We start from the raw sequence: 24,962 nt of genomic DNA, 5'->3' as shown, positions 1-24,962 counted from the left end.
AATGCAATGTTATAAGGACAGAGATGTTGCATAAATGAATAAGTGGGCTGTTTAGGTCACTTCCTGCTACAAAAGGGAATATTATTGATGTAAAATTGAATTTAAAAATGTATCTGTTTTATAATTCACAGTAACAACTAATTAGAAATCTTTTCATGATACGTATGTAAAGTGGGTACAGGTTGCAAAGACACACTTGTCATTTGCAACAGCATTTTTTCAATATTTCTGAACCAAATAAAGGCACAAAGGGACCAGAAAATCCTAGTTTGGATTGAATATTTTCCATATAAGTACAGTTTTAAAATAATTTCAAATGACTAATGCCATAAAAGTGCTGTTGCAAATGACAAGTGTGTCTTTGCAACCTGTACCCACTTTAGGTACTCGTATACATATTTATGAAATGTACCTCTGCGATTGTTATCTCTGGTCCAATTGAAACTTGTACATTTGTACATTTTTTATTTATTTAATCGTAACGACTCGAGTACATAATTTTAATTGTAGATCGGTATTTTCACATTTGATAATTGTATCAATGTCAATCTCGATGCAAATCAGAGATTTATATCCACTCAGAATTACGTGTATATTTAAAAATAAAATAATTCGATCGCTTAGTTAACGTTAACGTTAAACAATGTGCAGATCAATTTCCCGAATAAGTTTTTTATGATTGACATCTCCCAGTTTTATTAAATTCCCCTTTATTTAAACACCGCTCACGTTGTCATTAGGTAACGCCATTTTGTGTGTCGTAATTACATGAGTGGTCGTGTATTTCAGATTTGTGATTTTGGATTAGCGCGCGTGGCTGATCCTGAACATGATCATACAGGGTTCCTTACTGAATACGTAGCAACTAGATGGTATAGGGCGCCGGAAATTATGCTTAATTCAAAAGGGTACACAAAATCCATAGATATATGGTCGGTGGGATGCATTCTAGCGGAAATGTTATCGAACAGACCCATTTTCCCCGGAAAACACTATCTAGATCAATTAAATCACATTCTTGGAGTTTTGGGCTCCCCGTCAGAAGAGGATCTCAACTGTATCATAAACGAAAAAGTACGTACATTTAATTTTTCGTCGAGGGAGAAGTGAGTTTAACTGGTTGTTTCGCAGGCGAGGAGTTACATTCAGTCTCTGCCATACAAACCTAAAGTTCCTTGGTCGAAACTATTCCCCAACGCCGATCCGAAAGCGCTAGATCTTTTGGACAAAATGTTAACGTTTAACCCACACAAGAGAATAGGTGTCGAAGGATCTCTTGCGCATCCTTATTTAGAACAGTATTACGATCCGGCCGATGAGGTAATTTGTTTGTGGTTGTTTGACGCGTTTGGATTTAATGTTTTTTCGCAGCCCGTCGCCGAGACTCCATTCCGTTTTGACACCGAACTGGACGACTTGCCGAAAGACCAACTCAAGCGGTTAATATTCGAGGAGACCCTAATTTTCAAACAGAAACAGCAACACGACCAGCAACAGTCTATGGCTGCCTCATAGTCATTTGAGATAAGTGTTTAAATTTAACTTTCGTTGAAACCAATAATTTTTCTTAGAAAGTTTTGTTCGGTGAAGGCGAAATTATGCTTTGACAGTTATAGTTACGAAACACAAATGAAAATTTATAGTATTGCTTTTTATATCATGTATTTTATTTTGTATTTGTTGTGAACTTATAAATTATGTAATTTTAATATTAGTTGTAAATAAGTTAAAAGAAGAAAAGGAGATGTTACAGTATACAATAGAGTAGACCGTAAGTAACTCAAAATACAAATATATATTTTTGAAATATTAGTTTTTGTAAAGTGAATACATTGTGGTTGTGTCAAATGCACTAATATTCTTGTTACACAACGTTTTGTTGTTCTCCAGTTTGATCTTATAGTGCCATTCCAGTCAAATTCAATTTCAATATCGGTGTTTTCGAAAATGTCGTTCGAGTGTTTTACCAAAAACAGAAAATATCTATGTACTAATTTATTCTGTTACTTATTTTATTCTCGTCTGCATGCGTATGTTACGGTTTCATTTTGATCATCGTGTTCACAAACAACTTGTTCATGCATTCTCATAAAACAACCTGATATCACACAGTATACAGGGTGGCTCAATTGGCTAAATTACGAATTTTTGTTGCAACTAGAAACGCATTCGTTTAGTAGGTAAGTAGTGAGTAGGTCTTGTTGGTAGACTTGCGACAGCGATTTTTTGACAACTAACACCCTGTATATGACAAACAGCTGAGTGAGACTTTAGTGTTTACGAACGGAGACGATTACGATGGATTTTTGTTTTTCGATTATTGACGTTTTTTATTGTTGCATAAGATCGTAAGTTGAACAGGAATTAATCGTATTCCGATTAAGTACACTTTAACATGTGACAGTAGAAACATTCTCATGGGAAATATGTTCATTAACATCATGTCAGAAATCACGCACACAACAAAATATCAAAAGAATGTTTTAAATTGAACGCTTTTAATACTTTTTAACTAGATGTATAATATTAGGTGAACGAACATAATATTTTGTCTGTGATTTATCATTTCATTTTATGGTAAATGTGTATCTATTTGTAAGTAGTACTAGGATAGTTTTAAAAATTATTTACTGAGTGTCTTGTCTTTACCAACTGTTATAAAGTTCTACATATGTGTAATGTACTTTGTCAATAACATGTCAGTTGAAACATTGAAATTTATACTTTGTATTGCATTTGTAACGGTTTGTAGTTGGATTACAAGTTACAAAGTCAATTTCATCCGAATTTTTTTTACAACATTGCTTACAATTATTACAATTCGCTGGTAGAAGAAAAAATCTTCCATTTTTTAACACATTTTTCAATAGTAATCTTAGAAAAACAATTTGAACAAATAGTCAGCTGTTACAAGTAAATTATCTTTACTATTTTCATAAAACGTTTTACTAATCTACATTAAAATGGTATCAAGAAATTGCAAGTTTGAGAATGTACCTAGAGGCTAGTTTACTGTTCAAGGAGACACTTTTGTTGTGTATAAGTTACCAGTGATTACAATTCGATTGTTCGCTGAAATGATTAAGTACAACTTTGTTTTAATTGAAAACTATACAAGTGCGTTTTCGAACATATCTTATATTAATATTGTTCTGTTTGATTTTTAGTGGCGACGTTAGCCGGGTTTATTTCTTTTACATTTTAAATGATTTTTGGATGAGAAGTTACGTGAAGTACGGTTGTTATAATGGCCTAAATCGTTTTCTTTCTATAAATGTTGTTATAAAAATAGTACTGTTATAGTGTGTTGCATTCTTATAGGCGTCTTAATTATGTAGTTCTCATAGATGTACAATAAAAAAGTGAATATGTTTGATTGTTTCATTTTCCTCTTACACACAAAACACCATAATTTGAAACTCGTTTCATCTGTTTTTTTTTTTTGTTATAATTTATTTTTGAAAACTGGTGAAATAAATATTCACAAAACCAAAATAATGAAAATGAAAGGTTATGTTCATTCCAATAAGAAACTAAAATTACGAACCCGTATCCCGTACCCGTAGTCCCCTTTTCGGTTACGCCAGTCAACGCCAGTATACATTTATTGACCTCGCAGCGCTCAAGATGGCGCTGTTGTAAAGCACTCGATGACAGATCGATAACGTTTCTAACCTATAGATAACTTGCATGTTAGGATAAAACGAAGCAAATGTACCGGTGATATAGATATTCTAAATATTGCCACGTTTTAATTAATGCAATAACAGGCTGTTCCTTCCAAGAGTACACCTTAACATGAAATTGTGGTTATGTTTGGTGTTGACTGTCTTAAGTTACGTTCCAAGTATAGAATGTCTGGATCAAATAGTGTACGCAGTAAATTGTGGAGGAGAAGCCCACACCGATACCACCGGAATTCGATACGACAGAGATCCGTTGCACGGTAAAATAGGAATAGCGTCGGATTATGGGAAGCGTTTGTTGATTGGAAGAGTACCACCAAATGACCACATCCTATATCAAACAGAGAGATACCACACCAACACCTTTGGGTACGATATTCCTGTAAACGCAGACGGAGACTATGTGTTGGTTTTAAAATTCTCAGAAGTCTACTTCAATGCACCTAACCAAAAAGTGTTCGATGTCGTTCTCAATGGAGACCACACGATTGTTTCAGATTTGGATATTTTTGAGAAGGTTGGGCGGGGCGTGGCTCATGACGAGTACATTCCATTTAAGATATCAAAAGGTATTAGATTTGAAGAGTAAAGATTGTGTTTGTTATTATACAATATTTCAGGGCGTTTATTGATTGGTTCTGAAGAATCAGACATCAGAGGAGCAAAAATCAGGGTTGAATTTATCAAAGGCTACAAGGATAATCCCAAAATTAACGCCATGTTTGTGATGAAGGGGAACATCGAAGATGTACCTAAGTTGCCACCTATCCCAGTGGAGCCAGACCCTATTGAAGAGTACAAAGAGGAACCTGAAGTGATTCCTAAAAATCTTAGACCTAGTGGACCCAAGCAACCTGATCCATACTCCATGGATGACTCTTCTATCATGTTACCTGTTTTTATTGCTATTGGCGCTTTTATACCTCTATTATTTTGTCTTTGTAAATTGTGATGTCAGTTTTTCAAACACCTTGCAATTATCCTGGTGTGTTACCTGCAACATTTTTTTCTATATGTAGAAGAATATTACTTGATATGTTTGGTAAAGTGGTTAAAGGGATTTCTGGACGTGTAAATATCTGCAGTATTAACCATCTGCGGGGTACTTATTCATGGTTTTTTATGTTTGTCAATTTGTCGCCCTGGTTGTTGAGTATGATGACATAGTAATACTTGAATAAAGACTTTATAGCTAATGTTTAATAAAGATTTTATTAAGTTTCTAGAGTTTTTCTCTAATTGTTCCCAAAGTTAAAAATGCTATTGTCAAGGATGAGCTAATTAACAATTATCTTTGATAAAAAAGATATACGTTAGTGGCGTTAGTTCATTATTTGGTACCTAATTGAAAACTTCTCAAAGAAACTAATTTTCTCCTCTGTATTTATGCATGCCCTTCAATCACATTTATCAGAAGACACCAAGTTTGCAACATACAGTGTGATTGTAAAAGGATGAGGACAAGTTGAATTTGGCGCCATAAATTATAGTGCGTTTCATGTTTTGTGTGTGGCAGTTTTGCTTCAGAAGAGCATCGCTGTCAAGATTTATCCATCGGTTTCCGTCAAACCAGGGTCAAACCCATTGTTTTGATTTCGTTTGTCAATTGTCACCAATTTGCAATTCCCCAGTAGATATGCCCATGATCATATCAAGCTTTATTTTTGCTGTCAATACTTGTTACCAACATGACAAATTATTCACTAGGCGCCAAATTCAAATTGTCCCCATTCTTTTTCAATCACACTGTATATGTAGTATAGTATAGCTGGAACGTTATGGATGTGGATTAGGGACTTGTCGTTAAGTTGGCACTACCAGCAAAAGTAACTAAACGTGCCAATAAGGTTATTGGAATTTATGACAGATCTCACTAATGTACAGTGCAATCACAGAACACAAACCTTAAATCAATCATAAGTTTTAAGCAACCTTGAGTTTGACAATCCATATCCAAAACATTTCGACTAATAGTTTATTTAACGAGTTGAATACAACATTTTTTTCTTCGACGAGCCCCTTAAAGGCTCCAATCGCTTAAAATTTTGAAAATTAGCTTGACGTTTCGTTCTGACAAGTTGTGACATTTATCAAAATCCGCTCACACACGAGAAATTTCTTTAAATTCTGACAGTGTCGAACAAAAAAATTGTTTAAATGCTGTTGGTGCAGTAGTGCGATATTGGGAAAAGTAACAATTTTCTTGTTTTGTCATTAAACGTCTTTAAGAGCTTTCCTGAAATATTACAACAGTGTAAATACACAAATCTTTATTTATCTCTTGAAAGACAAATGACGTTGCTTTCATTTATTTTGATTGATTGTTTCCCGTGGGATTTACGGGCAAGACTGGGTTCCAGATTGATTGAGGACGACGGTAAAGGAAATAGTCTTTCACAGTTCTCGTCTTTCAGACCCTCACCCTTATTTATCGTTTTGTGCGATCCCATCTTTGCCACTTCCATTTACATGTCCGCTTCTCCGAAATAAAAACCAAATGAATTTACAAAAGCAGATCTTCATATATTTACATAACAGTTGCATACAAAATATACACATATTTATCAATTAGAGCGTCACATTTTTATACATAGGCGAACAATGTAAAACAGTCGACATCACCTATCTATAAAAAGAGTAGGTACAATTCTTTGGAATGATTGGGACAACATCGCGAACACATTTTATTACAACACTTCAAGACATTTTTAATAGAAGAAGCGTATCCCCCGTTTCGACAAGTAGATCCCCTACTCGCGAGTTACGAACAAAACTAATTGACCATTTTCGACTTCACGCTTAATTGCACAATAAATAGACAATAAATTAGGTTTAACGTCCGGCGTGGATGAGTTTCTAATCGAAGAATGCGTCGAAAGTTAGCTGCCGCAAGAACTCCGCACAACGGTTCCGTTAGATTTCCGCGTGATTGATTCATTGGAGGTCGTACCTTCGTCACTCAAACTTCTCCCCAACTTCTGTTTGTTCTTGAACATTCCTCCCACCATTTTAAAGGGGCTGTTGCTCTTGATCGCTTTTAACTCGCTGTTGTTAAAATCGACCGAGATACTTCTCTCGGCAAAACTGCAACTCCTTATGAACTCCGGTTTTGTTCTGCGTTCGCCCTCGACGAGGAACAAGTTCCTCGACAGCTGCGGCGAGGAATTCGACAAGGATTTGGCCGCTGGCACGATTCTAACTTCCCGTCTGATTTTATCGGTCAGGTTGGTCTCCAGTTCGCTGTCGTTGTACTTGAACTCGTTGAAGGGGAAAGTGTCGTCGATGAAGACGTCGTCGCTCTCTTCCTCTACGCTCGACGACTCGATGTAGGCTTTGTTGGTCTGGCTGAGATCGTTGGTCTGGTGGGGTCTGTACGGCGTCCCCGGACGCACGATCGAGATCTTCTCGATGTGTTTCAAGGAGTCGCTGGAGTCTGATGACCCCTCGGGAATGTTCCACATTTCTCGATTGGGTTCTCCGGTCGTCGCCGCAACGATCGTGGTTACTTTGGGCACCAGAGCGTGATCGATGGATTTTTTCCTGTAGTAGATTTGCGAATTGGGCTTGTCGTTGGTGACGATTCTGGTCGCTCTGGTGCTGCGTCTGCAGTTGGCGTAGTTATTGCATGACGCGACTGAAGCTCTGTTCTGGATCGCCTGAGCTTCACTGTACCCGAACAGGTTGCAGAAGAAGTTCTTCAGAGCCGAGCGAAAGTCGCGCAAGTGGTAAGCGTACAAGAGCGGGTTCCCCGCCGAGTTCAGGTGGGAGAGAATGATGCAAGAAAACATGAAAGTCGAGTCAACTTGACAGTTGTTACAAAAGGCTAAAATGCAGTTGATCGTGTATAAAGGAATCCAACAAATCATGAAAAATAATACTATAATGGCTAAATTCTGAGTGGCTTTGACTTCGCGCTTCTGAGCGGCTCCAAGCATTCGCAGCATCGTACCACCCGATGAGCAACTTCTGGACGAGCTTCCGGACTCCGGGTTCATCGTAACTATTCGCCTCAGCTGCAAGTATGACAGAATTGAAGAAAACGGTGTCGACACAGGTCGCAACCCACCTGTTTGAGAACCACTTGGTATATGTGGGCGTAGAAAGCGGCCAGGACCAGAGCAGGCGTGATGATGGTGCCGAAATATAAAAACACTAAGTAGTTGTAGTCCATGACGTCCAGGAAGAAACAGCGACCGTCAGAGGGGGCGTTTTTGTGCCACCCCATAAGGGGTAGAAAGCCGACGATGCTTCCGGCCACCCAGCAGACGGTGATGATGACTGCAACAATATTGCCGTGGTGTAAAAATGGTGGAGGCGCCGGGCGACAAATCGTGACAATCGAGCAAGCTTGCCATCAGTTTGATTTGTAAATTTGTGCGAGTTTAACAAAATTCTTGTGTTATTGTTCTAAAGGATGCGTGAGATTGTCCATATTCAGATCGGCCAGGCCGGGAACAATATAGGATCGAAGGTAAATCATCTCAAAGTTGGTGGTTATTTGTCGACTTAAAAGTGAATTATATTTTCGATTAAACACAATTTTAATTATGATTAATAGAGGGAACTTAATAATAAATAATGATTATGGGAAATTTCGCCGCCAGTGTTAATAACACTCAATTCCACTAAGTAGCTCCGTACTTTCTGATAAAAATGTAATCGTGTAATGAGGGATAAAAAAGGATTTGACACCTGTCAGATTACTGATGAATGCGTTAATTTATTGGTTATTAAAGGCTGATAAGTAATGACAATGACCTTGAGACGGTTACATTCGGTGGTTTTTTAATTACTGCAACATAATTGTACCTGGAAGATTATTTTATAATTTTTTTTATGTCTCATGTCAGTCTCAGCTTTTTATAAATCGCTGTTTGAAAATAATGTTATAGCTACTTACAATTGTTGTTGACACAATCTGAAAGTTGAACTTAACAACCCTAATGCTGTATAGTTACTGTCGCGAGCAATAAATTTTGGTCGTCAATGTCATTTCAAAATTTGGTTAGATTCTCACAAATTTAAAAAATTTCCCTGCCTGATTATGCCCACGTCAACAAAGTCAACAAAGAAAAAAATGACAATTAATATCATACAACATGATAATAGGTTATGATATTTACGACTGTTTTACAATGGAGCATTTTCGATTGCGTCAAAGAATGACCTTGACGACCAAAATTTATTGCTCGCGACTGTACATATTTACATTACAAGCTGCGAAAGTTTACTTTTATGTGCGAGGTGTTTTTAAATGGCCGAGGTGAAGCGTAAGCGTAGCCGAGGTTATTTAAAAACTCCAAGCACGTGGAAGAGCTTTCGCAGCGTGTAATGTATTAAACTTTTCATTCTCCCATCGAGATTTAATAAAATACAATGATTCGGTGATTATAATAAAATTAGTATAAGCTGGCTTTTTGTTAACGTTACTTTAGTAACAATACAAAAACATTATTTTATGACATTTATCAAATATCGTTGAATACTTGGTCAGGTCAGTTTAAAATGAATTCTATTAAAGCAGCTGCATACTTATACAGTATGGAATAAAATGATTTACATCTTGTTACCTTTGCATTACCCTTGTAAAAATACGAAATGCCGCTCTACAAAAAAAAGCCTAACCTCAAAATATACTGGGTGCCCCAAAATTCGCGGAACAACTCAATGAGGTAATGTCAATTCATATTAGAAAATAACGAGAAAAATAATTAAAAAATTCTATACCTCTTAGATCTGAAGATATGGGGGCCCAAAAGGTGCAGCTTTGATCTCATTTATTTTAAATAACAAAAAAGATTTTGACTATTTGTCTTTTACTAGCCAGTGGCCTAATAATTTTGAACGATTGTGATCAGGTTTGCAATTATTTTCTCCATTATTTCCAGCATTTCCAAGCAGTAATTTTATGTTTGTTTTACCTCAAATAGCGTACGGCAACACGGCTTTGATTTTTCCCTCTCATTTCCAAGGATACAACAAAAATGAAATATTTGCAGACTATTGGGATGCATAGAATGTTTTTAAATGTTGCCACATTTAGTGTAACGAATAGGTCCATATCTTCTACAAAGAAGAAGATTGATTTTTTAAAACATGTTTACCTGATCTCTTAATGACTACTTAACAACGTACTACTACGTTGTTCCGCGAATTTTGGGGCACCCAGTATATCCAAATTCCAAATGTGATTTATTGCGAAGGGATGATATGAATGCAAAGTTGAGTATGAAATTAAAAAGGTGCTAACAAAAGCAAATCACAGCTAGTGTTGAAAGTGGCCACCAATGTTTGTTAATTCAATTTAGTAAATTGTAACAATTGTCAATTCGATTGATGACATTTATTGACAGAACTAATAGTTCGGCACTTTGAAAAAAAAAGTAGAGCGGTGCAGGAAAATTTACATGTGCAAAAATTCCAAAGGTAACTAGATGTAAATCATTTCATTCCGCACCGTATATTGCTTGCAGAAGTGTGTTGCCGGACAAATCCAAAGACCAGTATGTACTGTCGCGAGCAATAAATTTTGGTCGTCAATGTCATTTCAAAATTTGATTAGATTGTCACAAATTAAAAAAAAATCCCTGCCTAATTATGCCCATGTCAACAAAGTGTCAAAAAAATGAGATAAAATGACAACCGTTTTACATTGCGTCAAAGAATGACCTTGACGACCAAAATGTATTGCTCGCGACTGTGCAATCAAGCTTATGAAAATTTTATTAAATGGTGTGCAACGAATCTGTCGTCCAGGGCCCGAAAGTTTTTCATACCCAGCATGTTTTACTTTCGCTTTCGATTGCCTTATCAAAATAGAAAGTTACACTTTTGTAGGGGGGAGAATGAAAATTTCATTAATATAGCCACTAATTGGCAACAATTTAAATTTAGTTTAGATCGTAAAATGAACGATACGAATTAAACTTGTAATATTCACTTCTTTCGTTTAGTTTCTTGGCACAGCTTTTTCATGAAAACGTCACGAACTGAAAGCTCAATTCTGAACGTCAGATCTGTGATTGAAACTAGTGGAATTGAAAATCTTGCCTTGCTCTATGCAAATAGAATAAACAAAGAACATGAATAAGTCACAGTTTTGTAATTTATTAGTTTTAAATTTATTTAAATCGTTATCAATTTTATGGTTTAAATCTTGGTCAATGATAATAGTTATTTACACAATTAGTGGGATAAAAGCAATATTACAGGATTCGAGTGTGAAGATTGCAGATGACGAGGGCGTTAGCCCGAGTTCATCTGTAATCACACGAGTTTGCTGTAATATGCTTTAGCCCACGTGTTATGTACGAAATTTTATCTAAGACTGCCCCGAATTAAAAAAAAAGGTAAATCGTATTTATTTCCGCCAGTTTCACTCAGTGGAATAATGACTTACTTATCCCACTGAGTGGGGTAATGAAGCTCACTTATCCAACTGAGTGGAGTAATGAAATGCGTCCGGTAATGAAGTTCTTTATTCTACTCAAATGAGTGGGATAAGTGTCATTTATCCCACGGCATTAGATAAAAAAATTTATTGCACTTTTTGTATTGCACAATTTATTTGAAGTAGTTAATATACTTTAATTTTATAATACCTATACAATTTAAATGATAAGATTTATTAATTTTTGAACGCACTGTAGTAATAGGATAATTTCAGAAAAAGTCCAATTTTAAAATTATTACATTGATAACATAGGTACTAAGTTGACCTTTAATGCGCTGAAGACTTAGCTGATCAATTAGTTGAAAGAAGTTTCTCTTTTTAAAAAATAATAAATTCAGGATTGAAGCCGTAATGAAATACTTGCAAGAAAAATACGAGGACATAAAAAGCATTAAATGAAAACTCACCATCATACCAAGTGGTTAAGAACTAATCCAGATACTTCAAACTTGGCAAAGAAAATACTATAAACATGCAACAAGCGTAGGATACTTCAGAGTTGTTGTGTCACAAAAAATATTGATTTTGTCGATATACGATAGAGGAGTCGTAGCGAAATTTGTAGAAGATTTTATTTGTACAATAAATTAGGTAAATGATTGGTTCCGAACACCATGTTAAAAACGCGTTTGACAACTGACTCATATACAGGGTGTATCTGAAATACGTGTGTTAATTTCAACCAGTGAAAGAACTCGCCAATTTATGAAGCTTTTCTCTATAACATTTTGCAAAATTCGCAAAAGTTTTCCAAAATTTTTGCCCCCAATTTTTCCCAAACGGGTCGTTTTGTGTGATTAACTAGGCTCAATTTTTTGTAACCATGAAAATTTTAATTTTAATTATTTAATTTTTTTTTATAACAATGTAACTTTTTGACAAGGCTCCGTTTCTATCACAACAGAAAAATTTGGCGGGTATATACTTTGAATACTAATTTGTTCCAAATTTTAAATCAATTTGTAATGCTTTTTCGTAAAAATGTTATAGGGACAAGTTTAATGAATTTACCAGTTCTTTCTCTGGTTAAAATTAACACAAGTATTTCAGATACACCCTGTATATTTTTAAGCTCGTTTTACGTGCGCTTAAGAATGACATACAATTTTTGTCTCAACTGTGAAATGCAATGTTGAAAAATTCTTCAAAATTGGGTCTATTAGTAATTAAAAAGAAGCACATTGAAGTAGGTAGGAATCATTAAAACTGGATTTATTTTACTCAAACTCTGCCGCGTTCTTTCTTAGATTCTGTCTTACTGTACAAATTGATGCCAGATTTGTTTTAATTGGTAATCGCAGATCGACTGCGATTTTTTTTGTTGTGCTCTGTAACAATTTCTTTTTTCTACAACTGTTAACAAAACCTGTACTATATTTCGCTATTTTTAGTAAAACATCTGCTTATGGTAGTAGTGAAAAAAGTAAAAGCAAGTGTCTTTTTTCGCTCGTGGTATTGCCGCACTCACCTAGTGCTCGTGAAACTTGCTATTTGTGAAGAAAGTATTATACAGGGTGATTCTGAAATAAGTTTGGAAAAAAAATGTGGAGTATCCTTGACACAAAATAATTCTGCGTAAATGACTTTTGGAGGTGAAATCAAAAGGATGGAAATTACCCCATATCCTTGTATTTCCAACGCCTATGAATAGGGAAAATTTGTCCGAAAGACTATTCCTCTAATCTCTAGTATGACAAAATCGATAAGCAAAAATGGTTAACATATGTATTTCTTAAAATAGAAAAAAATTTCATCATTCCCTTACAATTGTGTCGAATGTGTTAAGCTTTTTTAAAACAGCAAATTTGAAGAAATAATTTATGTTTAAAAATTACAAAAATCTACGATTAAAAAATGTGAAAAAAACTACAGGATGACGTGTGTGATCTATCTGCCCGTCTATGCTATACTATATCGGTCTGTTCAAAACAATTTGATTCTTAGGTACAAAATCAATAAACTTTAGAATCATTAAACGTTCATATTTAAATGAATTCTCGATAAAAATCTGTTATTATAATAAAAATTATTTGACACACCAAAATTTTCGGGACGTGTCGTTCAGGAATAAAATATCTAGGTACATTTTTAGAACCTAAAAACCATTAGATATAAGGCATTCACGATCTTTTTGGGACCGAGTTGGCTATGATCATCTAGTGATTTTGTTGGCAGTACATCGGTGATAACTAAATTCCCTAAAGGAAATTGACACTTTTTGTGTTAGGTTAGGTTGCTTTCTGTTTAGGGTTATATTTTCTGAACAGGTACATTGTTGCCGGATCTCTTAAATCTGGTCTGTCCTTTTTGAATTAAATTAAATCGTTTAATAGAAATTGTTTATCGTAATGAAATTATTTTGGCAATTTTGACTGTTCCTTTGACGGAGATTTAAATTATTTTTACACACTTAATACCTAAATCATTAAGTTTCTTACGCATATTAAAATAATAAATCTGGCAATGCGGTGGCAAGAAAATGTCGAACAGACACTGACAGAAAAAAAAATTGCATCCATTGCATCACTGAGTCAGTTAGTCCAACATGAAAAGAAAAAATAATAGCCAACTCGGTCCCAAAAAGATCGTGAATGCCTAATACAATAGTTATTTTTTTTTATATTAAGTGTGTGAAGTGAGTGTTTTTTGTACATGAAAAGGTTTTTTACGACGAGACTCAGGTCGAGGCAGTAAAAGCCTTTGAATTCACAAAAAATATCTTCATGAACGAAATATAAACAATATTTTTTCTATAATTGCTTTCAAGAAGAAAATTTTAAAATTTAAATTTGTAGCGTACAAAGTATCAACGCAGCGACGATGCTGTAAACATGTTGCTAGGTAACTAATAAAAAACAGTGCGTGAAGTGGAAAAGAGAAAAGCTTAAGTGGGTGAAATCGCATTTGATATTTTTAACTTTATAATTTTTATTTTAGACCTAAAAATATTCATTTTATCAGGTCAAGCCTTGAAATATCAGCGAAGCCTCATGAGCCCAAGGCGAAATGTAACTTTTTTTAATATTCTGTAAAAACAGGGCAAATATTTAAATCTTAACTTTTTAAAACTAGCTTGAAAAACAGGACAATAACCTTGAAATATTAGCTTTTTAAAACTAGTTTGGAAAAAAAGGGTTGTGTACTGAACAGACCCATATACAGGTGTCTCAAAATTCGCGAATTCCGAATTCAGAGCGTTGTGGGGGATCACTTCAGTAGTACAAATATGGAAATTAAAAAAAAATCGGGACTCCCCCCCACAAAGATACATTCGTCTGAAGGTGCACTCTTTGAACTGCGTTTTCTTCAAATACAGGCTGAAAAGTTCAGTGTTTATTGTTATTTATAGTGTAAATGATTGTGTAAAATAATAACTCCAACTACTTTGAAGTAAAAAAATCTTAAATTTTTGTAATTTTTCTTAAAAATGGAACGGCAACGTAGCTAGAATAGTATTTTGTAACTGTGGATATGAAGGCTGTATTCTATTCGCGGATAATGGTTATTACTCGCAGGGATGAATTACTCTACTCGCCTGCGGCTCGTGACACAAAATCAGGCTCAAGAGTACTAATAGCCATCATTATCCGCTCATTGAATAATATACTATTAATTTTTTCTGATGTTTCGTTTCTGTCTCACGTATAATAATAATAAAGGATGAAAAACCCTCGTATAGAACCTCATCTATTACTTGACAAAACCAGAAAAAAATGTATTGTTGTGCATGATGTAAAAATTTTTCAATGTACGAGGGCAATTTTTTATGTAATCTACCTAGCAATGAATATGAAAAGTTAAAATAAAAATTGTCATTCTGTTAAATAGCTGTGACATTTTGAACCTGAATAGAAAAGTTTCAGCAAAATATGTTATGTCTGAAGACTTCTGTGCATTTTTTTTATAAACTAAAATGAGTGAAATTCAACTCGAGTATCGAACTGGAATAAAATTCCTTACAAAAGAGGCTAATGGGCCAAAAGTGATTCATCAAAGGATGATCAGCGTGTATGGGAATGAAGGCCCATCTTTATTTCAAATAAGATTTTGGTCTGAGCAGTTTCGCTAAGGTCGGGACTCTACACAGGATGATCCAAAATCAGGTCGACCAGTTGAGGCAAGAACTGGACATGATTTTTAAAAATTGAAGATTTGGTGCTGTCAGATCGGCGGATGAAATTGACTTTTATTGCCAGGGGAAATGAAGTATCCGAAAATATTGTTTGGAAAGTTTTGCACGATGATTCGGCATGAACAAAGTGTTTGGACTTTGAATTCCAAGCTTCCTTACGCCAGACCAAAACTTGTCAGGAAAGAAATTTCCCGTGAAAATTGAAACAGTTTTACAAGCCCCTATTATTTTTTTCCGCAAATTGCTACCGGGGTGTATCACTGGAACCCTCCTACCAAAGAAGAATCAATGCAGTGGGTTCACAAAGTTCGCTTCCACCCAAAAAAAGCCAAAACACAGTCTTCGGGCGGAAAGCGCATGGCAACCATTTTTTGGGCCAAGGAATGGATTCTGCTTATTGAAAGATGGTAAAAGGTACTTCAACCAATGGAAAGGTTTATTTGAAGACAATTTGAAGGTTAAAAGAAGCATTGAAATTAAAACGGCCTTCATTGTGGCGTCAAAAGAATCTGCTTCTTTCTGAAAATTGCAAGGTCCATAAGGCATGCAATATTCAGGCTGTAATTCTGGAATGTAGATTAACTGAACTGCGTCATTCATCCATCGTACAGCCCCGACTTCTTTTTGTTCAAAAAACTAAAAAAAAAACTAGGGGCCCAAAGTTTACCACAGATAAATGAGTTAAAGACAGCTGTTGATGCTTATTTTGCAGAGCGTCGTAAAGAATTTTTTCTTGAAGGAATGCGGAAACTCGAGAAACGTTGTATTAAGTGTATAAGCGTTGAAGGTAGTTATGTAGAAAAATAAATTTATTTGGTTCTCCTATGTGTTTTCTTTCATGGCTAGGTAGATTACATAAAAAATTGCCCTCGTAAATTTTAAAAAAATATCAAAGTTTAACCGACGCTTCTTCGGTAAAATTATCACATTATTTTTGTAGGCACTATTCTTTATATTCTTATCGCGACTTCAATGCTTTTACTTAAGCAGTCAATCATTTTTTTCTATTATAAAAGCTGTCAAAAATTGAAACAGGAACAAGCTCCGAAACTTTTGAAATCTGTCGACGAAACAAATTGTAACAAAGAATGAAACTGTTTCGAGAATGTTAGCATAAAAGCATTCGATTCGTTGCTATACTTCGTCCAGCGAGATTGGGAGATTTTAAATTATATTAAATTAACCTCACACTACACAATGCACTAGAATACATTAATTAGAGCATAATTTCAAGGCAAAAATGTTACTGCTTGAAGGATATATTTCAAATTTCTCTACGTAGAATTTAGTGATATTTATGTCAACCAATCTCTCGCTGGATAAACTTTAACATTTGATTTTTGATTGCAATGGAAGTGACGCCTGTAATACGGCTCAGTTAATAGCGAAATGCATCCAAGCAGAATTTTTGATTTACAAGAAAGCAAACATGTTGTGACTGCTGATAGTATGCATCCCACGCTCTGTATTCACCAGTGAAGCAGAAAAAAGAGTTCTGTTCTCACTCATCGCAAATTAAATAATTTGCTAATGTAAAAGAGTAAATTTTCAAAATTTTATCAACGCCTTAACCAATATTTATACCGTGCGATCAACAATTATTTAGAATATTTAGATCAAAGAAGGGTTTGGATTTCCAAATCTAAACTTTCCGATGCTCTGGATGCACGAAAGTATTTTGGGTTGCATATGCACTGACCAGCACATAAACGACTCACTTTGAATTTTATTAATATAATTAAGTAATTCATTGTCTTAAGGCTGTATGACACGATGCAAAATTTTGTAGAACATTTGTTATAAAATGAGGATCATAGCCTGTCTTTGTCATTTTTACAGAATTTTCTGTGAAATTTAGTATCGTGTCTACCGGTATAGGATGATTGCGCCGGTATTACCTGAGTTGTTTTAAGCCGATGGTACGATTGCGCCGAGGCGACCCAAGTGGTTGTTAATACCTGGGCACGATTGCGCCGCACCCCTAAATCTGTAAGCCCCTCAATAAAATACAGGTAAGTAGGTAATGGTGGGCCCCAACGATGTTGCCCAGTGGTTGGCCAAGCAATGGTAAAGCGCGCTAAACGGATTCTAATTATTTTTCCACAGTTTTATGTTTGAAGCTATGGTGACTATATTTTTTGTTAAACATTAACGTATCACACGGGGCTACTGGCTCAGTTTTTTGAAAAACAAATTAGATTGGAAGCAAAAAAATAAACAAAAGCCTCAACAAAACGCGTAAAATTCGGTTATTAGGCAGTCCACTATACTTCTCAACAACCTGCAGCCCCTGGAGGTCGTAAACTCGGGTTGACATAATCGCCCGCAATGCAACTTTTGTTGGGAAGATACTTGCACTGGGCTCACGGGAACACCTTCGGGGCAGGCTCGGCGTGCCGCGATGGTCAACTTATGAATCCCATTTTTAAAATATACCTGAAAGAAGATGGCCGGATTGCCGCGGTGCGGTATCATAACCTTTTTATCTTTTTAACAAAATAAACCAATCACTAATTCTATTAATAGAGAGTAATTAAAATACCTAATACCTACATATAACACTTTTTTTGATCGAGCACCAATTATACAGGTGTCCCAAAAAAAAAGTCCATAGCTCCCTTATTTATCGGACGATTTTAATTATCTATACACCAAATTAATTTGTTGTGAGTAGGCTACAAAATGGCCTACTAAATTCACGTAAAGCCCCAACGACTTCAAGGTTAAACTGTCAAATATTTTTTGTCTTTTTCACTTTTCAATATCTGATTTGATGTATAAAAATAAAACAGTCCGTTAGGTGTTGCTTAGTGACACTTTCCGGCTCTGATATTGTTATTATAACTCACTTACCGGACTCAAATTGATGATGCAATTGAACATCTACCGGATAGTATGAAATAAAAATTTTAACTATGTACCGGGTGTCCCAACACTTATGACAAGCACGAAAATGACTTTAACACTAAATTATATTTATATGAAAGTATTATAGATGCATAAATACTGTTCACCGCCACAAAAATTGGGTATTACTTTTTTGTTAAAATTAATTACACAAGCAGGTACAGCAGTACAAAAAACTATCACTTTAAAAATTAAATTTTGTTCGATGCAGTTCAAATTTGGTACACGTTATGAAACCATAATACATAGAGAAATAAAATCCGTGATTAGAATTTAATGAAAATGTTTTGATGTAAAGATATTTGGTTTATTTAATTTGCGGCGATTTACTTTATGAAAATGGATTGAAAAAAATTAAATTAAGAAACCTAAGTTAAAATAGGTATATCATCTAATTATTATTAACCTAAAAACTAAATAATCTCAGAATGTGACACTCAAACTTTTCTGTTCCCATCCATTCCAATATCGACCCCGGTATCGGACGTTTGGGCCAAACTACCTGCGTCTAGTAACGTCGAGTAAACGGCCAAGCTGTAGGTAATTAGTTGTTCTCAGTAACGATTGAATATAGAATATTAAAACCCCTACTAATTTATACAGAAACTATTATTTTTTCCAATAAATGTCTAAATGATTCTGTAAACTCAATCTGGGGACATACTGTATAATGACGTCATCCCAAATGGGTAAAAATTGGACTCTAATAACTATTTTTGCGTTAAAATTTGACTAATAGTGTCAGTTGTTTGACGTTTATTAGCCATATAAAGATAGCAGAGATACGAAAAATCTGACACTGTCAAAGTACTCAAAGTCATAGCCTTTACATTTGTATTAATCGTTGTCCGTTATTTTCTTCAAAAGAATTTTCTCCAAGTAAGAGATTCAACCACTAAAGTGCACAGATAAATAAATCCAAACTACAAGAAATAAGAAAATCTAAAATTTGCCAACAAATTTGTTCACAATACGAAGATTTAATGCTCTTGTAAAATGCTAATTTCATGACTGACGGGTCTCGAGAGGGTACCTGCTGCAGTGTTTGACCGATCCAAGAATTCTGAATACTTCTGCAACTTGAACTACACCTCGCCCAAAAGTTTTATTACTGTGCAACAGCCTTAAAAGCAATTATGAAAACCAAATAATATAAAAGATTCTCAACAAACCATTTATTTACAAAAAAAATATATGCAACACCTTTTTCCGTGCTTCCACAATAACGGAATTTAAAATTTTCGAAAATTACAAGAATCTTGGCACGTTCACTAAGCATGTTCTCCATTCTAGCGTTTATTCCAGCGATCACTTGAATATTCTTGGACGAAACTAATGATTTTAGTAAAACGCTGTCCGAATATTCCCAACTACCCCTACTTTATTTGCAAACAGGTACAGGTACCTTCCTAATTACCCTTCCCGTTAAGGGATTAAATTTAGTACCGGCGCAATCGTACCTGTGGATTACAGGTAGTTTGAGAGACCCCGGATTATAGCAGGTCATATCGGCATATTTGAACAGCATTTTGAATTGGTATCTCGTATTGTCACATTAAATCTTTTAACACGTTGTTGCGGATTTACAGCCGATGGGCCTCAGCGGGGTGGGGAAGCAACGCCCACTCAGGGGTTGGACGCTACCTTCCCCAACATTATAAATTCTAGGAATAGTAAAAATTCTTCGATTCTTGTCTCAGATTCTTGTTTCGCTTCTTGTCTAGATTCTTCACTCGTTTTCTTGTCGCGACTCTTGTCGTGATAATTGTCTCACATTCTCGTTAACAATTGTGTAATTCAAGTAGATTAATCGTTGAGTTTTAAATAAACAAAGTTCAAGCAAACTACATATTTAATTGGTCATCCATTGTGATCCTCAACAACAAAACTGGTCATCCATTGTGACCGCAAACATCTTCATCTGTCGAGATTGGTCCTTCGAGCATTCCTCAAAAATTGGATCATCAATTGTGGTCCAAGTCGGCACGAAACACACGTAAATCAACCGACAAAAACACAACGTGGAAGTAACGCAAATTTTCTAATAATTTATTTAAACAAAACAATTCGGTTGCCATGGTGACCATAGCACTCCCGATCATTGAAAATATCCCAATTTAACTTTCTATAATAAAGAAAAATAGGCACAAATATAATTTCAAGATCATTTATTAAAGAAATCATAATGAGTTTGTGCCAGTGAGTGTACAGTTAATTTCAAAATTATCGAGTACACCTCAAAAATCAAGAAGTCGATTTATTACAGTTTTTTCCACATGTAAAGATGCCTTTTTGAAATTTGAGGGTCATATTTTTTATATAGGTTAGGTGAGTTTGATAACATAAAATGTCACTGATATTTTAGAACACCATAATAGTGTCTGTTTTATCCTCTGCACGATGCTCTTCGCGATGTTATAATACTGGGCTACCTCCGGATCGATCACCCTTCTTCTAATTTGGAAAGAATGAGCATTTTCGCGTTTTCGGTTTGATTAGGCATTTTGTTTGTCAAAATTGACATTGATTATTGACAAAAAATGTAAGTGCATTTTACACTGTAGAAAATTAGGTGTACTCTATAATTTTGAAATTAACTGTACCTACTTGTTTCAATTTAAATTTGGAAATTTTTACTGAAACTCGATCAAACAGGCAACAGCACTGTATGTCCGTTTATTTCATACTGTCCGGTAGATTACATTATCATCACTTATCAGTTTGAGTCCGGTAGGTGAGTTATAACAGTATCAGAGCCAGAATGTGTCGCTAAGCAACACCTACCGGACTGTTTTATTTTTATAAATCAAATCTGACATTGAAAAGTGAAAAAGTAAAAAAATATTCAATGTAAAAAATAATAGGCTTGCCCGACATCGATTGACGCGCCGCCAAACGGCGGAGCGCGGCGTTTTTCGGTGTTGGTAAACAAACAGTTTCGTATTTGACGACGTGTCAAATCGGCTTTTTCAAAGTAAACGGCTGATCCTTGATCCGTAACCTGTATACTGCGTTCACAGTCGACTCTTCAACGCTTAGTATGAGGTGAAATTTAAAAAAACACCCGATACAAATGTTTCTTACATCGTGGTTGGCTGTGATTTATGGAATTTATGGTATACGTACTATAGTCACTTTGTCACTTTGCAGTTTTCATTGTTTATTATTTTTCAAATTATTGAATGTGGCTTTTAAATAAAAAAAACAAACACCCACGTTAGCTTTGCAAATGTATTGTGGGTTGCATTTTCAATTTCGTCGGGTCCATTATCACTCGTGAAATACCCGAAATATTTTTTTTATAGTACAGTTACACTACCTATGTATTGTAGGCGGCAAACTTCACGGGCAACTATGATGTAGGAAACATTTATAATAAGCCTGTAATTTCTTTGAAGGTTAACATGTCAAAAATATAAAGGAAAAAAGTGTGCTCCTTGAACATTTTTCACTTGTCATTGTATAAATGTTGAAAATTGCGCTTTACCATCGATCCCTCTGATGAGAACCAATAATTTCCTGAAATTTCCAGTTCTGGGAGCTAATCTCTGACGAGCACGGCGTCGACCCAACCGGCAGATTCAACGGAAACACCGATCTGCAACTGGAACGGATAAACGTGTACTTCAATGAAGCCACAGGTGGAAGATACGTCCCGCGCGCGGTCCTCGTGGACTTGGAGGCGGGAACGATGGACACCGTCAGGTCGGGCCCATTCGGTCGACTCTTCGCCCCCGACAATTTCGTCTTCGGTCGAGAGGGCGCCGGCAACAACTGGGCCAAGGGCCACTACACCGAAGGCGCAGAACTAGCCGACACGATCCTCGACATAACGCGCAAGGAAGCGGAAGGATGCGACTGTTTGCAAGGCTTCCAGATCGTGCATTCTCTAGGCGGAGGCACCGGCTCGGGCTTGGGGTGTCTGCTCCTGGGGAAGATACGCGAGGAGTATCCCGACAGGATTATCAGCACGTTCTCGATAATACCCAGTCCTAAAGTCTCAGACACGGTGGTGGAACCGTACAATACAGTAATGTCGATACATCACCTGGTGGAGAACACCGACGAGACGTACATTATAGACAACGAAGCCTTGCACGACATCTGCTACAGGACTTTGAAGCTCTCATCGCCGTCTCTAGCCGATCTCAATCATTTGATCTCCGCCGCCATGTCCGGAATCACCGCTTGCATCCGGTTTCCGGGACAGCTGAACGCCGACTTGAGAAAAATCTTAGTCAACATGGTGCCTTTCCCGCGTTTGCACTTCTTCATGCCCGGATTCGCACCTCTGGTCTCCCGGAGTAACAAACCCTACCAAGCTGTCACCGTTCCGGAACTGGTCCATCAGATTTTTGACGCCAAGAACATGATGTGCGCTTGCGACCCCAGACGGGGGAAGTACCTAACAGCCGCCTCTATTTTCCGGGGTCGCATGTCCACCAAAGAAGTGGACGAGCAGATGTACAACATACAAGACAAGAACAGTAGTTATTTCATCGAGTGGATACCAAACAATTTGAAATCTGCAATTTGCGACATACCACCGAGGGGGCTGAAGATTTGTGCGACGTTTATAGGGAATACCACTGCTATACAAGAATTGTTCAAGAGAGTGGGCGAGCAGTTCTCGGCTATGTTTCGCAGGAAGGCGTTTCTGCACTGGTACACCGGCGAAGGGATGGAAGAGTTGGAGTTTACTGAAGCCGAATCTAATATGAACGACCTGATTTCGGAATATCAACAGTATCAAGAGTCGCCGGCGGAGTATGAAGACGCAATTGTTGATGACCCGGACGACGACGAATATTAAACTAATTACCCTCAAAGAAAAGCAAAATAAAATTTTGTATTTTTTTGTATTTAACTTCTTATTTGTATCGCCTTGAAAATATACATACTTAGATAAATATACCTAAACTCTGTCCACTCATAGATTGCTTGACATAAATGTTACTAAAAATGTTCACTTACGCTATAACAAATAGATCCGGCGCGAAATTTAAAAAAATGGAAAGAGCAGGTTTACACGTGATGTTTTATTATTATTCTGCATGTTTGCACTTAGGAAAGACGAAAGAAAACTTCAGTACAGTAGAAGTAATATATTAGGTTTTATTAATACAGGGTGTTTCACGAGTAATAATGTGCCCGACGGAAAAAAAATGCAACCCACAATACATTTTCGAATTTCCGAAAAAGCTGGCTATTGAAATTAAAATATCCAGCTTTTTTCAGAAATGGCTAGACACAAGCAAGAGATTATTTAATGCATGAACAAAAATTAGCTCTGTATCATTTTCGATGTTTGTAATGTCACTTAAAGTGTTCATAATGCTAGATTCTTGAGGCACGCACTCACTTCACAAATTTAAAAAAATCAACAAAAAATCGCAACGGAACAGATCAAAACAGCAACACGATCAAAACGAATAACTTTTTTTGTTCGACACTGTCAGAATTTGAGAATTTTCTCCTGTGTAAACGGATTTTGATAAATTTGACAACTTGTCAAAACGAAACTTCAAGCTAATTTTAAAGATTTTAAGCGATTTAGAGCCTTTAAGGGGCTCGTCGAACAAAAAAACGTTGTATTCAACTCGTTCTTGTGTAAATTGGTCTTTTTTTGGCACTCGTGGGCCTTTAAAACGCTCGTGTCACTCGTGTTTTTTTAAACATGCCAAAAAAGGCAAATTTACACACGAACTCGTTAAATAAACTACTATTAAAACCAGAGAATCGCAAAACAAAGCTCTAAAGATGAAAAATCGCAAATGTAAATGCTTAAACCACTTGACAGAACTGACAATTTCAAATTTGAAATGTCATATAATTTATTTTTCGCGTGGCGCGAATGCTTCAAGACATTACCAACACAATCTATGATACTTTCTTAATATTTTAATGTTATGGTTTGGGGATTTTGTTATCTAAGGATATTCAAAAAAATGCATTCTATCAGTGGACGTAGTCTATCTATTTTGCCTTTATTTTCCTTTATTTTCAATCGTTATTTTGCTTAGTGTCGCACAGGAAACCAACACTGTTGAATATTTTTTATTCTTTTATCGATTTCAAGCGCCAACAGGTGCCACTTTGTGAGCTTATAATGAGAATAGATTCTAAAGCGACATATAGCAACACTGAAACTTAATAGCGAGAATGACAGAGCAAGCTTGCGGCAATATATTGGTAATGTGAGGACACGTCCGAGTAGCATGGATGTGCTTTTGTGAGGTGTAGCATTCAGGAAATACATTCTAAAGCTGGTTTGTTCTGATTTGATTAAGTGGACCCCAATTTCTCATTGCAAAAATTAATTCGCTGGACCAAAGCGTGAATATGAATGAATGGTGTTATCCCCACAGTTGTCGAACAATGGACGAATTTAATTTCATTATTTAAATCCGGTATTGGGGAAGCCGTGAAGGGCAACACGTTTCCTTCCTGACCTTAACAGGACCGAGCAATCAACAGTTCGTGACCACCACGTGTGGAATTATTGATCCATCAGTAATTTTTATTACTTCCTGATTAATGCGAAGATTGAGGAAATTTCGAATGAAAAGAGGATTAAACTGGGTTTGGATGCGGAAACTGTTAAATTGTCACTATGAAAATGCGGTGCAAGTGTCTTGTACCAAGAGTAATGAAATTCTGGTTTTTGAAAGCCTCTCTCGGTTCTCTTATTCGATTAGTTTCTGCATACTCATTGTCACGTACTGTAAATAACAATTTTAATGAGTTGTGAACTGTTTAGTCTAATCTGAACCAGGCAGATTGA

At 36.0% G+C, this 24,962-nt stretch overlaps 4 protein-coding genes across 7 annotated transcripts in view; 3 read left to right on the top strand and 1 right to left on the bottom strand.

The window, feature by feature from the left end:
• Window positions 1-3,371, top strand: part of rl (Mitogen-activated protein kinase rl) — a 47,398-nt gene extending 44,027 nt beyond the window's left edge. For both annotated transcript variants that reach the window (XM_069042471.1, XM_069042472.1), the window contains 3 exons: window positions 790-1,074; window positions 1,132-1,320; window positions 1,372-3,371. In XM_069042471.1, the coding sequence (XP_068898572.1) occupies window positions 790-1,074; window positions 1,132-1,320; window positions 1,372-1,515 (618 nt within the window). In that variant the 3' untranslated portion in view covers window positions 1,516-3,371. The remainder of the gene's footprint in view (window positions 1-789; window positions 1,075-1,131; window positions 1,321-1,371) is intronic.
• Window positions 3,372-3,618: 247 nt separating this feature from the next.
• Window positions 3,619-4,905, top strand: LOC138126696 (malectin). Of its 2 annotated transcripts, none has more exons than XM_069042473.1 (3): window positions 3,619-3,720; window positions 3,771-4,255; window positions 4,307-4,905. In XM_069042473.1, the coding sequence occupies exons 1-3, from the start codon at window positions 3,713-3,715 to the stop codon at window positions 4,636-4,638; spliced, it is 825 nt and encodes a 274-aa protein (XP_068898574.1). In that variant the 5' UTR covers window positions 3,619-3,712; the 3' UTR covers window positions 4,639-4,905. The 2 variants fall into 2 exon arrangements, with proteins under 2 accessions (XP_068898574.1, XP_068898575.1); XM_069042474.1 differs by having other exon boundaries at window positions 3,620-3,714.
• Window positions 4,906-6,188: 1,283 nt separating this feature from the next.
• AdoR (Adenosine receptor) overlaps window positions 6,189-24,962 on the bottom strand; it is a 61,036-nt gene continuing 42,262 nt past the window's right edge. For both annotated transcript variants that reach the window (XM_069042649.1, XM_069042648.1), the window contains exons 3-4: window positions 7,753-7,964; window positions 6,189-7,699 (exon numbers count right to left, since the gene is read on the bottom strand). In XM_069042649.1, coding sequence (XP_068898750.1) covers window positions 6,566-7,699; window positions 7,753-7,964 — 1,346 coding nt within the window. In that variant the 3' untranslated portion in view covers window positions 6,189-6,565. The remainder of the gene's footprint in view (window positions 7,700-7,752; window positions 7,965-24,962) is intronic.
• LOC138126849 (tubulin beta-4B chain-like) lies at window positions 8,007-23,040 on the top strand. Its single transcript, XM_069042650.1, has 2 exons — window positions 8,007-8,157; window positions 21,711-23,040. Exons 1-2 carry the CDS (start codon window positions 8,101-8,103, stop codon window positions 22,989-22,991), a joined length of 1,338 nt encoding a protein of 445 aa, XP_068898751.1. The 5' UTR covers window positions 8,007-8,100; the 3' UTR covers window positions 22,992-23,040.

Source organism: Tenebrio molitor, chromosome 3 (assembly GCF_963966145.1).
Source record: "Tenebrio molitor chromosome 3, icTenMoli1.1, whole genome shotgun sequence".
Taxonomy (NCBI): domain Eukaryota; kingdom Metazoa; phylum Arthropoda; class Insecta; order Coleoptera; family Tenebrionidae; genus Tenebrio; species Tenebrio molitor.
This window is presented reverse-complemented; position numbering and strand designations above follow the sequence as displayed.